The 16,689-nt window shown below is 40.5% G+C and overlaps 1 protein-coding gene across 1 annotated transcript in view; it reads left to right on the top strand.

Annotated features, from left to right (window-relative positions):
• UST (uronyl 2-sulfotransferase) overlaps positions 1 to 16,689 on the top strand; it is a 159,535-nt gene that overhangs the window by 78,590 nt on the left and 64,256 nt on the right. Inside the window, exon 4 of the mRNA XM_027725299.2 lies at positions 8,330 to 8,409. Within this exon, the coding sequence (XP_027581100.1) occupies positions 8,330 to 8,409 (80 nt within the window). The remainder of the gene's footprint in view (positions 1 to 8,329; positions 8,410 to 16,689) is intronic.

The raw sequence follows: 16,689 nt of genomic DNA, 5'->3' as shown, positions 1-16,689 counted from the left end.
GATATTGATACAAGTAATGCAAAAAAACCACAGACTCCAAAGTGTATGTGTGTAGTCAGATGCCACACACATTGGCCACTGCTGCTATTTTGAGCTGCTGATCAGGTAAAGCTGCAATAAATGCCTGTGTCACTCCTAGGAATGGCAGCCTGCAAACCACCAAAGGATGTGTGTGATGATCAAAATACGGATGTGGGCCTACCAGTGGCATTGTGTTGTGATTTGGGCTCATTTATTTGTAGCCTGCTTATGAGCATAAATGTTTTATTTTAGATGCAGCAGTTTAGGAAATGAAAATTTAGGAGCTGATATTGCTCCTGCAGGTCCCACCTTCCTCCCTTTCAGGGTGTCCATTGAGGTCCTACCAGTAGCCAGCTGACCTAACACCACATGACAGTCAAGTTGAGCCCAAGGTGGGGACCAGCTGGCCAGGGCTGCCGCACCAGCCCAAAGGTGGCTTCTATACACAGTTGCATGTTAGATGCCAGTGAAAGGATGTAGGGGAGGACAGTGTCCCCTCACTGCCCCTGCTTGTGGCCAAGGGAAGGCATGGGCTGTGGCTGCTGCAGATTTTATCCTACCAGCAGTGCCACAGAGCCACATTTGCAAAATGGTTCCATCAGAAAAGAGTCAAACTATCCTGTAGTATAGAGGCTGTCTGGTTGGGATTGCTGTCTGGTTGGGTATGACTGCTTTTGTGTTTTGGGTTGTTTGGGTTTTGTTTGTCTATATCTTTCACCAATTTCCTTTACTAATTGGGAGACATCATAAAACTCAGAAACCTTTCAGGTATTAATAATCACCAGCTTTCACCCTCATCAGCTTCTTCCTTTCAGTTCTGTTCTCTGTCTTTCTCTGGTAGGTATATTGTCCTTTTTTAAAACATGACACAAGATCACATCTTAGCAGTCTTCTGTGCTTTGGTCCAGCATGTGGAGATTCCAGAGAGGCCCAGACTTACTTTTTACCTATACACTGACAAAGGATAACTATCTGCATTACCTTTTGCACTCCCTGAGCTCTTAGCTTACTAGACAGTAAATGTGGTGGAAGTATTGCTACAGAGCTGATGATTTACTCTATAGACTGCCCTACTATAACTTGAGTCTCTTTATTTTCATTTATGGTTTATTTATGTAGTTACAATAGATTCATAATTTAATGAGTACTTTTGCTGAAAAGTGCCTTTGATCACCAGGAAACATGCCTGAAGATGGTAACGGATCTGTTGTTCAGGCATTTTTAGTTGTCTTCTCAATTTTTAAGAGTAGAATATAAAAAAAAAAAAAATTACTTTTTTCACCTTTAATGTGGTGTACACAAGAGGAAGTTGAAAGAATGGATGATCTCCGGCTCCAGGCATTGGAACAAGAAAAAAGAGAGCTGGGCTGGGCTGAAGGCTTCCAGCGTGAGCATGGGCTTCTCGCTTGAGATGATATGTCTCTCTTCCTTCTGTCATTTGTCTGTCCTGTGTTTGATTAAAGCCCTGATCCAGCCAAGACTTTTCTGTAAATATTTAGCTTATGCAGTCTGCTGTTGTTAAATAAAGTTAAGCATGTAGGTGTTCTTAATGACTGTGGGGATTGCACATAACTGGAATCCATATTCTCATTGCCTTTTCCAGTCTCCTTCCTACTAAGAAATTTTCCCAAATTATGTGTGTCTGCCAGCAATTAGAAATGCAGCCTTTGAACATCTGTGGGCATAAGGGAGTGAGGTCTGGAAACAGATGAGTTAGTATGTGCCTTACCATTTGCTATAGTACTTCGAAGTAAATTAAATACAGAAAATAATATGTAGTATTAAAGTTAATCTAATTGTTGTGGCTTTAAAACTCCACATGAACTGCTGCAAAATGAAATCTTCCCCTTACATGACTTTGTCTCCCACTCCCATTTTCTTGCATTCGGGAAGTAAGAATGAGTATGCTTATAGATATACAAATACCAGTCACATATGGGAGTAATTGGTAGTTTATCCTCGTATTGTTTCCTTCTACCACCCAATGTTATGGCCGTGCAGCCAACTTGGTATGTAATTCCAGTTTAACACGTTAAAAATTCATCATTAATTTTTCTTATATGCTTTTCAAGACAGAAAATTGGTCATACCAGCCTGGGGAGGTGAAGAAATTCTTGAAACCATTCCAAACTTTTGAGAGCTGAAAATGAAGGTCTAGTCTCATTCCTGGGAGTTGTGAGTTGTTTGTGGAAATGAGTATCGAGATGAAAGTGATATACCAAAATTCCTGTAGATACTTGTGCTTCCTGATTCATACATGCCTTCAGTAGAGACTGAAAGCATTGGAAGAGGGTAAAGAACTCCCAAGAAAGACTGATATAGAGAAATGTTTTTGTCCTCTTTGTGTCAATAGTAGTGGAGAATATAGTGTGATCCAGGAGACCTCACTTGGAAAATCCCATTTTGACCTTGAATTCTCCCAGTGAAATACAACATCTTAAAAAAAAGTAGTAACATTTTGGCTGTTGTCTGGGTGGGATTAATATCTGATTTTCTTTTTCTCCCTAGTTGAATTTACTTACTGCAAATCTCAAACAAAGCAAGACTGCTCTGAGCAGTCAGCGCAGGGGCTGGCCATTTCCAGAAGAGAGAAAAGTGTCCTCTCTCAAAGGCTGGAGTTGAGTTTTTGTGCAGAAACAATGCTTTGGCTCGAGAAAATCCATCCTCCACGTTTCTGCCCTCTTGGGGAGGGCCCCCTCCAGCCCTCTTGGAGTCACTTCACGGTGCCATCTACTGGAGTGTTACTTGCAATGCAGCACCAACCCATTACAAGTACGCGGATGTTGCTGAGCAATTACAATTTGATTTCTTTTGTATGGCCAACTGAGATCCTACAATGGTAGTGTAGGACAGTAGACTAAGGAAAAACCTTTCCTCTTAGAGTATTGCCTCTTGGTGTTCTTGCTCAGGTGGGCTTTAAGATTCAAAACTATCTTGTGATTTACAGGATTGCCTCTGTGAATCTTGTCTTCTTTAAAGGGCCTGGTTAAAAGTTAGTGCAGAATACGAATTAAGGAGAAAAATATTAGAATAAAAGATTAAGCAAGCAGTCACAGTGGTAGAAAGGTGTTATTATAAGGAAAGACTCTGTTCCTTAAAATTAGTTGGTGTTTGAGGGGGGTGAGTGGAATGACAGCAGATGTGTTGACCGCACCACAGAGGTCTTGGCAACTGCTTGCTGTGCCCTAACATCTCTGCAAACTCCAGTCATGCAGTGTGCATGCTCCCCTTTCCTTGGGGAGCACAGCGCACCCACTACTTTGTTTTGCTTCCACACGTACTCTCCATGTCCTGTCATTTCCCTCTCCCTGAATCCTTCTTTAGCAGCATTAACTCTGTGGTGCAATCTAGTTAATTCTGAGAGCAAATTAGTATATTTTTCAGTGCTGTTTCACTGAAACTGCCTAACTCCTGCAGGAGAGCTCTAGGCAGCAGTGAGAGAGAAACAGCTCTTTAAGGACCCTTATCCTAGAAGGTGTGTGCTCCTTTCAGACTTCTCTTTATATTTCTACAGCTTCTCCCTCAAGCCATGGATGTGTTCTAGTTCATCTCTCCCCCAGCTGTGTTTGCCATGGTCGTTTATCTTGTGCTGCTTGTACCTATTAATTTTTTTTCAAACATAGGATGACCCTAGATCATGTCTACTTGTACATAACTCTTCTTCACCACTCATTCCATCCAAAATACTTGTTTTCCTCAGCTCTCGTCCTCTGCTCACTGTTCCTCTCTGTGGGTCTTCTGCACTCATTAATTTAAAAAAAAAAAATCCCACAAGACAAAACAAAAAAACCCCACCCCCCCCCACCAAAAAAACCAAACCATATCAAACCAAACAAAAAAAAATCTAGCAACCAAAACCAACCAAACATCCAAAACCATTAGAGACCTTACTCTTCTGGGATACATTGGAAGATTTTTTTTTCCCCCTGTTACCATCATCTTAAAAGTAGAGTCGGATCACTAGGTATTCCTGAGCAATACAGTTGGTTTGTTAGACTGAAGTGATTTCAGCACAGCGGGATCAGAGAGTGAGAGAGGCCCATGGGAAATATGGCCACAATTTGCATGTGGCCATGAGCCATTACAGTTATTTATTTTTCCCTCCTGACATTTGTGTGTTGTTTCAGTTGAGCCTTACTTACCCTTTTGGCAGGGTTTTTAAAAGAACGAGTTTTGCTTGTTTGGTCTTATGCTCATTGCAGTTTTATCCACATCTGCTTATAAGTCCAGTTGGTCATTAAATATCTAAATATGAGGGTACTTTAAGTCAAAACAAAAATCTGTATCTACTTTGGAGTAAACTAGTATCATAGTTCAAGAGACTGAGTTTGGTAGCAAGAGATTAAAAAAAAGCCAGGAGCCAGATGCTGTCCTGCTCTCTGTGCATCTTTCCGGCCTCCCTTTGCTCCTGAGGCCGAAATGCCTGCGCTTGTCCAGCAGCAGGTTGATGTGTGCATTGCACTGACATCAGATGAAATACAATGCGAAACATAGTGGTGGTGTAATGTGAATCTGCCTGGCGTAAGCTGAGGGCCAAAGGAGGCTTGCGTGGTACTTTATAATGCACATATACTTCCTTCTACATTCATTTAGCAGTATTATACTAGAGCTACCTGTCTTTTTAAACTTAGTGGGATTACTTAGTATGGGTATAGTATCTTTATATCTCCGTAATTATACTCTAATGATGTTTTTTCATTTATTCCAAGATGGAATTACAGTGATAACCATAGTTGCATGAACAGAGTTTTTATCCCATATCAGTAACTTCCTTCTGCCATCTTCCTTACTTCATGCAGATAGAGTAACATGGATAAATGACAAATATAACATAAAGCTTCATACAGTTCTGAGAATTTCACTTCTCCTGTAACTTGTCTGAGAAAAAAAAAATTAAAAAATCTGATTGAGGCATCTGATACACAACCTCTAGAGTCTCCTCATGTTTGATTCTGCAAGATGAATGAATAAAATTTTTTGGCAGAGTTACCAGTCTTAAAGAAATGTAAGCATGTTGGGTTTGCTAGGAAAGTCTTTGTCTCTTCAGAGCATCAATAAACAATACTTGATTCCTTTGTGCAAATTATTGCAAAGCTCCCTGAGCTTTCTAATTCTGATCTGGACAAGCTTTGCTCTTCAGGTTTATGAATTTCTTGCCCATAGCATTTATATTGTACTGAAGAAGCTGTGTAAAGACCTGTTTGTACTTGAATCAAACAGTCCAGAGTCCATAAATGACTAACTAAAGCAGGGGCACTATTCCCTCCCTGCCTGTCATGGTTTGAGAACCCCATAATCCAATTCCCTAGTACAAGCCCCCCTCCCACATCTCAACCCGGTGTGAGATGGATTTTCCAGACACCACATGAGACTCAGAATGGGGGGAAGGGATTATATATCACAATGACTGTACAAATAAATACTACAATACATTATATACAATCTTCGTTATCTCTACCATGACATAAAAGTATTTACAATGGATCAAATCTCTTCTCCCCTCCAAATAAAAGTCCAGGAGGGAAGAAGGAAAAGATCTTTTCCACTCTCAGAGCAGGAATGTCTCTAGGGCACCAGGTCTCTCTGTCTCTCTCTTCCATGCAGCAGCTGTAGCTGGATGTCTGCAGTACACACGAGGAGTATCCAAGCCCCTCGGCCCATCGTCTCCAAGCGAGGGTCTTATCTTCCGTGGACTGCGTAGCAGGGACAAAACTCGCTTCACCACATCATATCATGGGGTGTAAGACCCCCATGAAGGTCCCTTCCTCAGGGGATTCACCCCTGAGTCAGAACATCTCAGGCAGCTTTCAGTTGAAGGCCTTTGCCTCAAGAGTTCTATCAGAGCTTCTGTGCTCTGATCTCAGGCTGCTAGCTTAGCTTGGCAGCAGCAGCGAGGGGGGCCAAAGTCACCCCCTCCGCATTCTTTCTCTGAGCTTTTCAGCTCCTTTTTGCAACGCTGTAGCACTCCAAGACTCTTTCAAGTAAGAGTCCATCATCCTCCTCTCTCTAGGAGGGGTCTTCAAGGAGTTTGGGGTTTGTTTTGTTCAGTTCTTACCCCAACTTTCTCACTCTCTCTCTGTGTAGAGCCTAGTTCTCTTTCTGCTGCTGGCTCTCTCTCGGCTCTCTCAGACAACTCTGGTCTTCCTGCTCGGCTGCATGCTTGTTGCTGCTTCTCTTTTATCTTTTGGCTCTCTGCCTCTTTCTCCGGCAAGTGTTGTTTTCGCCACTGCTGCTGCTGCTGCTGACGGTGGAGGAAACTTCCTTAGCTTTCTAGCTACAGGCACTTAGCCCAGCCTTACGCTGTTCCAAGTCCCTGTAGCCCCCCAGCCGGGGCTGGGGGGAGCCAGAGCCCCCCAGGGGGGCTCCTGCCCTTTCTCCTCGTGGCTCTACAACAAGGCCACCTCTTCAACAACAACTACAACAACCTTCTCTTCCGGTCTGCTTGTGATATGTTTATATTTTGCAGAAGCGCTCATTGGGTAAAACCTCAAGGGTTACCACCCCCTGGGGTTTTACCATTTTATAACTTCAGGGGGAAAACTCTTTCCCCCCACCACACTGCCTCTTCTTTTTTTAGTTGTACATCTTCTCTCCATATTCTCTTGTTTCTCTTTTCCCTTTATATTGTCTTTATTTTTTTTCATCTTATCTTCTTTATGTTCCATTCTTTGGGTTTACAGCCTTTCTCACATATAATATACCTTGATATACTTTCTCAGACCTAATACACCTTGATGTACAAGATCTATACCTAATATGCCTTGATGTACTCTAACTACTTTGACAGGAAAAGTTCCATCATAAGAAGATGGGCAAGCTGAACTGTTTTGTACAGAGCTCATCATACACGTATATGTATAAAACTGTTGAAAGCAGTGGAAAAATAGGGAAAAGCATATTAGCGTGTGCACATTTTATTTAATGCTAGAAGTTAAATGGCTGTAGCTTGTGTTGTCTGAAAGAAGAAGACAGGTATGTGTTCTACGAAAAGGTGGAGAATGAAAGGTGAATGAGAACCAGTAAGATGTGACACACAGTGTAAAATATCAACGTATTGAAACCGGGAAATAAAGGGGGAAAAAATGAAAATTGTTGTCCTTAAATGTAATTTAATATTTGTTATGGCGTGGATGTAATTTTTTACTATGCTCTTTTTGATTCTAGTAACTCATTACATGCCAGTCACTTTATCTTGACCATATAACAGGCTGGACTCCATATTTTTCATATTTTGTTTATGTCAGCTATAGCATTCAAGTTTTAAGAAATACATTTTTTAATTAATGTCTCCTTAATGGTGTTTAAATTTAGTACATAAATTAATATTATCCCAACCAGAATATGTGGTTCACACTGTCTTATCTCTTTTTTTTTCCCAGCTTATTAATTGCTTTCTACTACCCAGGTTGTAAAATCAATAAACCTGTCATTTCAAATGCATTTGTGTTCAGTGTCCATAAAATAGCCTGCATTTGAGTGCAGAACAGAAAATCCAAAAATAAATCTTAGGAAATTAATAAGAAGGAAGCAAAATTAACTGAAACATTGACTCTCTAGCATGATGCTTCACTAGACAGTTTCGGTTTCCTGTAAATCATAGCTAGAGCTCTGCTTTCACAAAATAGATATTCATATCCATGGTGCTGTTTACGTTATTCCATGTCAATGATCTGAAAATTTAAATTATTCATTTATTTTTTAAAAATTTAAATTATGTGACTGTGCTTGACCTAAAATTTAGCAACATCTTTCTGGAAGTGCCCATTTAATTTGTGCTTCTAGTTTGCTGTAATAGCAAAAAGAATAGCAACTACTGATTTCTGTATTTAAACAGGCAAATCAATCAGTGTTTTGGCTAAGTTGGCAGGTTTTATTGTTATATGAAAATGGTCATTGGCTCAGCTCCCACTTTCTGTTACAGTTTCAGATATTTAACATTTTTGGCATTAATGTGAATAGAGCTAGGGTTTTCAAGAGGGCAGCTGCCACTTGCAAAGCTCTGGTGCAGATTTAGGCAGAGTTTAGATTTTTCCTTTAGTTTATGCCTTTCCTTAAATTTATACTCACCTTTGGAAGTACATAAGCTCCATGATAGTTAAGCTGCAGACAGCATTCTACTTTCTTGCTTAGACATAAAAATGTACTTGTGCTATCTTGATGACAGTGTTTTGGAAGGATAGTAGGGAAGGAGGTCCTGAATAATTCAGACTTAAAAGTTGTATTATCATATGCTGTTTTAAATTTTTATATTTGTCTCAAAATATGCATTGACATAACACAGAAAATTTGATTTGTTAATTCTTTTTAGATGGAATTGATTAAAAACATAAGCACTGCTGAGCAGCCCTATTTATTCACTAGACATGTTCATTTCCTCAACTTCTCAAGGTAAGGCATTTTTTCAGACAAAAATCTTTTTCATTGATTTCTATTATTTGTAATACATAGAACATTTTCCCTGTAACACATAAACAATACAGTGTTTGTTTTTTTCCTTCTTTCCGGCACTGAAAGACACATTCAGAAGTTGGTTTTGTTTTGTTTTCCCTGCACTCAGTTTGCTGTAGAATAGTTACATACAGTATGTTTGTGAAAAGCCAGGATGCTAATATATGCTTTTGCCTCTGAGACAATTACAATTTACAGTGTTTGCAGTCAACATGCAAGTGATGGTAACTTGGGTCTTTAAACTGTGCACTTGTGTTTTAAAAGTGGCAGGACATTTTTTTTAACACTTCATCTTTGTATAGCCAGATACTAATATGAGATTGAAAACTGCACTGAATTCATTCATTTTGTACCTGGAATGACTCTCCAGCAATTTTACCAATTTAATTTTGTTCTGACAAAATAGTCCCAATTTCACAGGCTATGGAAGTATTTATAAACCATGCAAACAGATTATGCTCTGTATCGTGGGAGTGCAGTTTCTTCTGGTAACTATTTAAAAGTATGCAACAAGACTCTAGAAACATTTATAGCACGGAATGTGAAGAAAATTGAATTTGGATGAAACTTCTGAGGAATCTTTGGAAGGACTTGAATGAGTGATGCCAGTTAGCATTTAGCCACAGAGGTTAAAGCTGACTACAGGTGGTTATTGCCCAGCCTGTAAATTTAATCTGGAAATCATATTCAGGAACCATGCCCTCTGTGCCAGCAGGTTGGATTCCTTGCACTTAAATTAAAGAAAATTCTGTAGAAGTATGAATTTACTGCAGATCTTTGCAAGAACTTGCCTAACTTTCCAGCACTTTGTTTATGTGGTAATGTGAGTACCTGGCCTCAGGCTTCGGTAGCCAGTGTAGTAAAAAATGATAAAATTGGGGATGGGGGGAGGAAGGTGTTTAGCTTTGTTTTCTGAGAAAATAAAATATTTTGAGCAATTGGAAATTCACTTGATATAGAACATAACTGTGGGCATGATTTTTTTACATAGAAACAAGAAGAGTTAAAACTTTGATATTATGTGTTCTCTCTTCTGATTCCATGAGAATTTTGTTTCTAATGTGTTATCTTTAAAGAATAAAAATCATTAGGACTTCACATCTTTGGTAAATGATCTCTTTTCTCTTCAAACTGCAAGATCAAACAAGTAGCCACACCTGAGGGTCAAAGGGATATTTCTTGATTAGACTGAGTTTTTGGATTTGATGTACTCAACCTTTGGTACATCATAAAAAGATGAGTATTCTTACCTCTTGCTCCTCCCTATAGATCCCATTTTCTATACCTGTGGTACATCCTTGCCACATAGGTATCATGTTTCCTCTGTAGTATATGTGTGATGTATCTACAATGTATTTACATATTTCTTCCAATACAAATTTGTGAAAATACATGAAAGTTATGTAAGATGTACAGATTATTTGAAGCTTCCTTTTTGGCTGTTCTTTGCAAACCTGAAAAACATATCTTTTGTTTTGTTGAGAGTGTGCTTGGTTTAAGTAGTAGGTATAGAGTAGCGAAAAGGCTGATGAGTCTTTTAAATCGGACAGCATTGAATCACATCAATATTGCTTACTAATGGTTTAGCATTTCTTGGTGTTTGTTGATAAATTAAATTTTTCTGGAAGTTGTAGTCTCTAGTTTCAAAATTTATTGGCAGTGTTATACCTAACACTGAAGTACCATGTTGACTATTTTCTTGGTTCCTTAATTCTAGTGTGCTTTTTTTAAGCTGATTTCATTAGGAAATGAAGTGTCAAGTATCAACTTAGTAGAAATTTCAAGATGTGATTTAAATGCACATTATAAATATTACAGTACTGTGAAAGTGTTCTAGTTTTGCTTGGTTTATTTAAACTATTCCTTTACAGACTATCTCTAGTGGATAGCTGAACTCATATTGTCTATGGAATACTGTTCTTCCTGTTTGCCCCAGCTTTTCTGCCAGCTCAACATAAAAGTCATGCAAAACTCCCCAGCCTAAAAGAATAGAGGTCAAAATATTGATGTGGTATTTTCTGGCTGATAGCTCAAGACCTTAGACAACAACTTGCCATGAGCAGCCAGCACAGTGGGGAACAGGACAGATGCACAGGGATACACAGGAGACAGGGTTGGCTCCTCACTGCAGGCTTAGGGCAGCTTCAGATCCATGAAGGGCTCAAAGATTGGCTTGAAGATTGAAGAACCCTACTTTGGTGAACTCTATGCTCCTTCCCAAGGAAAGGTATGAGGCTTTCTACATGTCATTGCAGCAGAGCTGTTACTGGAATTTGTGAATTTTTGCAGGAGCAAGCAGTTCTGGGCATTAGTCCACTTCTCTTGTTTAGCATTTTATACCTTTGAAATCAAGCTTTTCTTCAGAGAAAGGGATAAGGAACACTTTATTCTTCTGCCTGCATATATTGAGCTGGCAGACAGGTAGGGTTTAGAGGACATGTTACTTTGCTACTCTTTTGGTAGGTCACATTTGGAACAAAAGAAGTCTCTTCCACTCATCTTGCACCTCTCTGCTTGAGTGTTCTCAAGATCTGTAGGGATTGCATTAAGCCATTTAAAGCGTATCACCAAGGAACTAGAGAAGCAGAGAAATGTAATCAGAGTGATGAAAAATGAGAGTCAGCTTTGCTTTTGCTTAGAATAGAGATGTAGAATCATTTAGAATGGACGATATCTTTAAGGTGACCAAGTCCAAGTGTTAACCCAGAACTGCCAAGTGCACCACTAAACCATGTCCCTGAGTGCCACATCTACACATCTTTTAAATACCTACAGGGATGTGGACTCAACCACTTCCCTAGGCAGCTTGTTGCAATGCCTGACAACCCTTTCCATAAAGAAATTATTCCTAATATCCAATCTAAACCTCCACTGGCCCAACTTGAAGTTGTTTCCTCTTGCCTGGATACTTGTTACTTGGGAGGAAAGGCCAACCCCCACCTGGGTACAAAGCTTGTTTCAGATAGTTGTAGAGAGCAATAAGGTCTTCCTTGAGCCTGCTTTTCTCCAGGTTAGGCAACTGCAGCTCCATCAGCCACTTCTCATATGACATATTCTCTAGACCCTTCACCAGCTCCATTGCCCTTCTCTGGACTCACTCTGGCACCTCAGTGTCTTTCTTGTAGGGAGAGGACCCAAAACTGAACTGACATGTGGCCTCCTCTATGCTGAGTAGAGGGAAAGATCACTACCCTGCTGGCCACACTATTGCTGACACAGGCCAAGATGCCATTGGCCTTCTTGGCCATCTGGGCACACTGCTGGCTTGTGTTCTGACACTGTCAATCAGCACCCCCAGGTCCTTTTAGCCCAGATAGCTTTCCAGATACTCTTCCCCCAGCCTGTAGTGGTGCTTGGGGTTGTTGTGATGCAAATGCAGGACCTGGCACTTTGCATTGTTGAACCACATACAACTGACGTCAGCTCAGCAATCCAGCCCGCCTGGATCCATCTGCAGAGCCTTCCTACTCTCCAGCAGATCAACACTCCCACCCAACTTGGTGTCACCTGCAAATTTACTGATGGTGCATTAGATCCCTTCATCCAGATTGTTATTGAAGCTGTTAAACAGGACTGACCCCAACACTGAGCACTGGGAAACACCACCTGTGACTGGCTGCTGGCTGGATGAACTCCATCCAGCACCACTCACTCGGCCTGGACATGCAGACAGTTTTTTTACTCATGGAATGGTGTACCTGTCAAAGCCATGAGCAGCCAGTTTCTCCAGGAGAATGCGGTTGGAAGCAGTATCAAAGGCTTTACTAAGTCCAGGCAGACAATATCCACAGCCTTGCCCTCATCCACTAAGCAGGTCACCTTGCTGTAGGAGTGGGTAAGGTTGGCTTAGCAGGACATGCCTTTCATAAACCCATGCTGGCTAGGCCTGATCCTGTTGTTGTCCTGCATGTGCTGCGTGATGGCACTCAAGATCGTCTGCTCCATAACCTTCCCTGGCTCCGACATCAGATAGGCTGACAGGCCTGTGGTTCCCTGGAATCTCCCACCACCCCTTCTTGTAGATGGGCATCACATTTGCTAACTTCCAGTCAACAGGGACCTTTCCAGTTATCCAGTACAGTTGGTAAGTGATAGAAAGCGGGTCAGTGAGAATTTCTGCCAGCTCCCTCAGTACCCTTGGGTGGATTCCATCTGGCCCAATACACTTGTGTATATCTAACTGATGTAGCTGGTCACTGACCATTTCCCCTTGGATTTGGGGGCTTCATTCTGCTCCCTGTCTTTTAGCTCAAGGGGCAGGGTACCCCAAGAACAAACTGGTCTTTTTATTAAAGACTGAGGACAAGAAGGCATTAAGTACCTCAGCCTTTTCTTCATCCTCCCTGGTGCTTCTCAGCTTCCCGAAGAGTAGTAAGAATAATAAGCTTGCTGATGGGAATAGCAGCAATGGTAAATCACTTGAATTTTCCCCCTTTGCTCACTGTACCCGCTTACAAACCTGTCAGCACTTAAAGCTCTCTGATTATTCAGAGAAGCATCACACCATTCACTTATGATTATTTCCAACTAGAAAAAAAAAAAACTTATCTTCTTTCCAGAATAAATCTCTAGTGGAAGTGAGCTAAGCCTTCAGTGGTGATTTTAAGCACATGCAAGTTTCTGAAGCACCATTAGTTTTGCTGAACAAAGTTCTAAAATCTTGAAAATCTTATCCTGACCTGAAATGCTTGCCAGGGCCGTTTTCCTCTCAGTTTTGAACAGTGTTTTAAGAGTGCCTGTTGGTTGAGCTGAGTAAATGAATCCTCACTTACTCTCCTACATCTTTATCTTTTGGTTCAGTACTATCTTTTCTCAATCCAAAGTAGTGCAAAGAGGCAGACAAAAAGACAAATCTTAAAGGACACATTAAAGCAAATCTAATGTGAATTTTTACAGACATAAATCTAATTAATTTCAACTTCAAACAGAAGATAAAAAACTTTCTCGCGTTTCTTTGATGTTAGTGAATTTTCTACATAGCACTTGTCACAGAAAAAGCTTTTATTCCAAGTGTTCTACAGCTTCTGTTCCAGTCTCTTCAGTGCATTTAGTGCCAGTTTTAGGAGAAAACCCAGTGCTTCTGGAGATTGGCTACTCCATCCAGTCTGTTTTGTGGAAGGTGATGCTGTTTATTTTTTTGTCTCTTTATGAATTGAAGTTTATGTACTAACGTTGCTGGGAAAAACATCCAAAATGTTAACAGAAGCATATATTGAAGAATGTCTCTGAGCTGGTAAAGATTTATATGTTGATATATTTACTGAGATTCCAGGGCTTATTGGTAGATCCAGGTGGTACAGAGTCGCAGTGCAGGAGCTGTGAAGAAGCGGAATAACCTGCAGAGACATAAAAAGCTATTTCAGAATAGCTACAGTTTGTTCTCTGTTCTTTATTATAAATGGCACTTGTCATGTAGTTATTTAGCCTGAGAAAAAATGATCAGGAAGAAGCTTCAAGTTTGTGGAAAAGCTCCACGTGACCTCTCAGTAATCTTCTGCTGAATTAAGTTACTCTAAGAGTCATTGGGCAGAGAGTCAAGATGCTTGGTGTGTGCTCCAAGTGTCACAGGTTTCAGAGAAGTGGAAAGAACATTTGCAGGAGTGCAGAGGTGGCAAGGCTGTGGTTTTGGGTCAGGATGAGTCAGGGATATGAACAATTGTGCAACTCTCGTTTTGGTCATGGGAAGGCACCATGCCTCCCTCTGACAGTGAATTTTGATCTTCCAAACATGCACTTACAGATCCCAGTTCGAGCAGAGTGGGAAGCTTGGCCATTCCCTCCTGTTTCAGGGTAAGTGAACATTGCAGGGGAATGCATAAAAACCTAATGACATGCCTCTGTCTGTAACTAGTGACTTTTGCTTGCTTAAAAGCTGGCTGATCAGGTCAGGGTAAAGTCACAGGAGGGAGAAGCATTAAAAAGACCACCCAGAGAGTGAAACAGGCTTTTTCATTTTTCACTGGAGCTGTCAATTCTTTACTTTCTGCAGTAGTTATAGACCACTGGGGAATTAGCTCCTTTAAAATTTCCTGTGATGTGGTAAGGAGATACAGAGATAAAGCACAGACTCTATTTAATCTTACATTGTAATTAGCCCTTATAATTCAGTTAAGTGTATCTTATTTGTTCTAAACTGGAATGAGTTATCACCCAGCATTACTGTGTGAGGAGTCACCCTTTCTGCGCTGTCGGGCTGCTCCCTCATCTTCCTTTCAGCTACAGTTTAATATCCGTGGTGTTTATTTTGCATACATGTGCATGTGCTTGAGAGGAGGGGACAGCACTTCACTTTTAGCAAAGCTTTTAAAGTAAGGAGTCATACAGCAGTTCCAGCTGTTCTGCATGTCTTTCCATCCCCCTCCCCTCCCCACTTTCTAAATAATTTCTGAACCTGTTGGCCAGTTTCAAACCAAACTGAGAAGGCCAGTAGAAGACTCTGAGACAACCACACTGCTGTAGGTATGCCTGCTGAAGGGAAAGCCATGCAAAACAGAGCTGCTGGACCTTCGGCTGAGCCACAGCCAGCAGTCACCTCCCTCTGCCCTTCTTGGATGACTGCCCCAGCTCTTCTGTGTCCTTCTTGCTCAGTGTGAGAGGTGGGGGGGGGACAACTTTGGGGAAGGAGGGAAAGATCTACTGGGTCCTTTGCTTGGGAAGGGACTTGCCTTTAGTCCCTGGAATCAACATAAGAAATATTTCCAGTTTTCTGTTCTTCATTAGCAGAGTTAATGTCTAAAGTTCTTGTTTTTCTTGAAAAAGCTTTTTTTGGTAGTCTGTATCAGCATTACTGATTAATTTTTTTATTACTTTTTTACACAGACACAATGGCCAACACTAACTAATAAAAATGAATAAATTGAGCTGCTGTAGCAGCAAACAGTGTCACATGCAGCAGTGCTGGTCAGTTTGGCCATTTTCCTTCAACTCTGACCTGAATTCTGACTTAAAGGTAGCAATAAATCACATGCTATATGAAGGCACGGATGGACAAAGACAAATTCAGTCTGGATAAGCCCAAAACTAAACTTAGTTTCTGAATGTTGTTGGGTTTTTTTTGTTAGTCATTGGTTCTGTGTTTTTTTCCATGTGGAAGCAGCTCTAAAAATTTTATTTTAACATAGCACTTTGACATTACAGCATTCCTTGTTCTTGTAAAATGTGTCCATAGCTAACAAACAAAAAGGAGGTAAATCGATGAATTAACTTTGTCATGTGAATAAGCTGCAAGTTGGAAGCCCAAGCACACTCCGTGCTGGCAGCATGCTGTTTAGAAGCCTTGCATGTGAGCTTCTTAATTGTTTTTAAGGGTTGGATGATATATTTGCGGTATTTTTTTTTTGCAAATAAGTATCTTGTTTTGCCATGACTTAACCTATGTACATATCTTTGGGCCACTGATTTGGAAATAGAAATTCTTTTCTTTTTATAGACTGACTAGAGGTCAGTAAAACCCGAGTGATTCTGTGATGGTGTTTTCATTGTCTTAAGAAAATGTCATGGGATACTTGTCAGAACACTCAGATTTTTTAATAACTTGAGGGTTTTTGTTTCTTCCTTTCTCTGGAACAAGTAATCCCACACAGCGTGTATATGTTTACAGAACATGCCTATTATGTTTGTTAACCATGCTCCACTAGCATTTGCAAATAGTGTGTCGGGCAAATGCATGGAGCTGACATAACAAGATGCTAAATGTCCATGACTCTTTGAATGCTAACTCAGGTATACTTTGTATAAAGAGCTGTGGTTCAGTCAGCTCCGTTACTGATTCTATACAGCTCAGCTGTGGGAGGGGTTGGGCCCTTTGAGTGCCTCCTTGAATCAACATCTTGAAACAATGATTGCAGCCTAAGATTATCTACTGAAGTAGTTTCATGATGTGGTTTTGTTCTCCTTTAAAAAAAACCCCCATACATACAGAGGGAAATGTCATTAAAAACATGGTTAACAAAAAAAAATTTTTACCCTCTGGGTAAGCTCTTAATAGTAGGCAAAAGTCAGCTAAACTTATGTGCATGGCCTTAACACTGTGTCTTTATGTGTGTTCATTATAATCTATACTTTTTGCTAACACTTCATGAAACACTTTCTACCATCATGTGAGGTCTGCCTTGTAAAGTACACATTTAATGAATGGCCACATGGTGCTGTAATCCCTCCTACATCTCTTTTTTACTTTTTTATACTACATTTTTTTAATGATGTGAGTGTGTAATGATG

This window comes from Pipra filicauda, unplaced genomic scaffold (genome assembly GCF_003945595.2).
Source record: "Pipra filicauda isolate LSUMZ 115617 unplaced genomic scaffold, ASM394559v2 scaffold42_size3861933_pilon, whole genome shotgun sequence".
Taxonomy (NCBI): Eukaryota; Metazoa; Chordata; class Aves; order Passeriformes; family Pipridae; genus Pipra; species Pipra filicauda.
The sequence above is the reverse complement of the archived record's forward strand: the minus strand, read 5'-3'. Positions and strand labels throughout refer to the sequence as shown.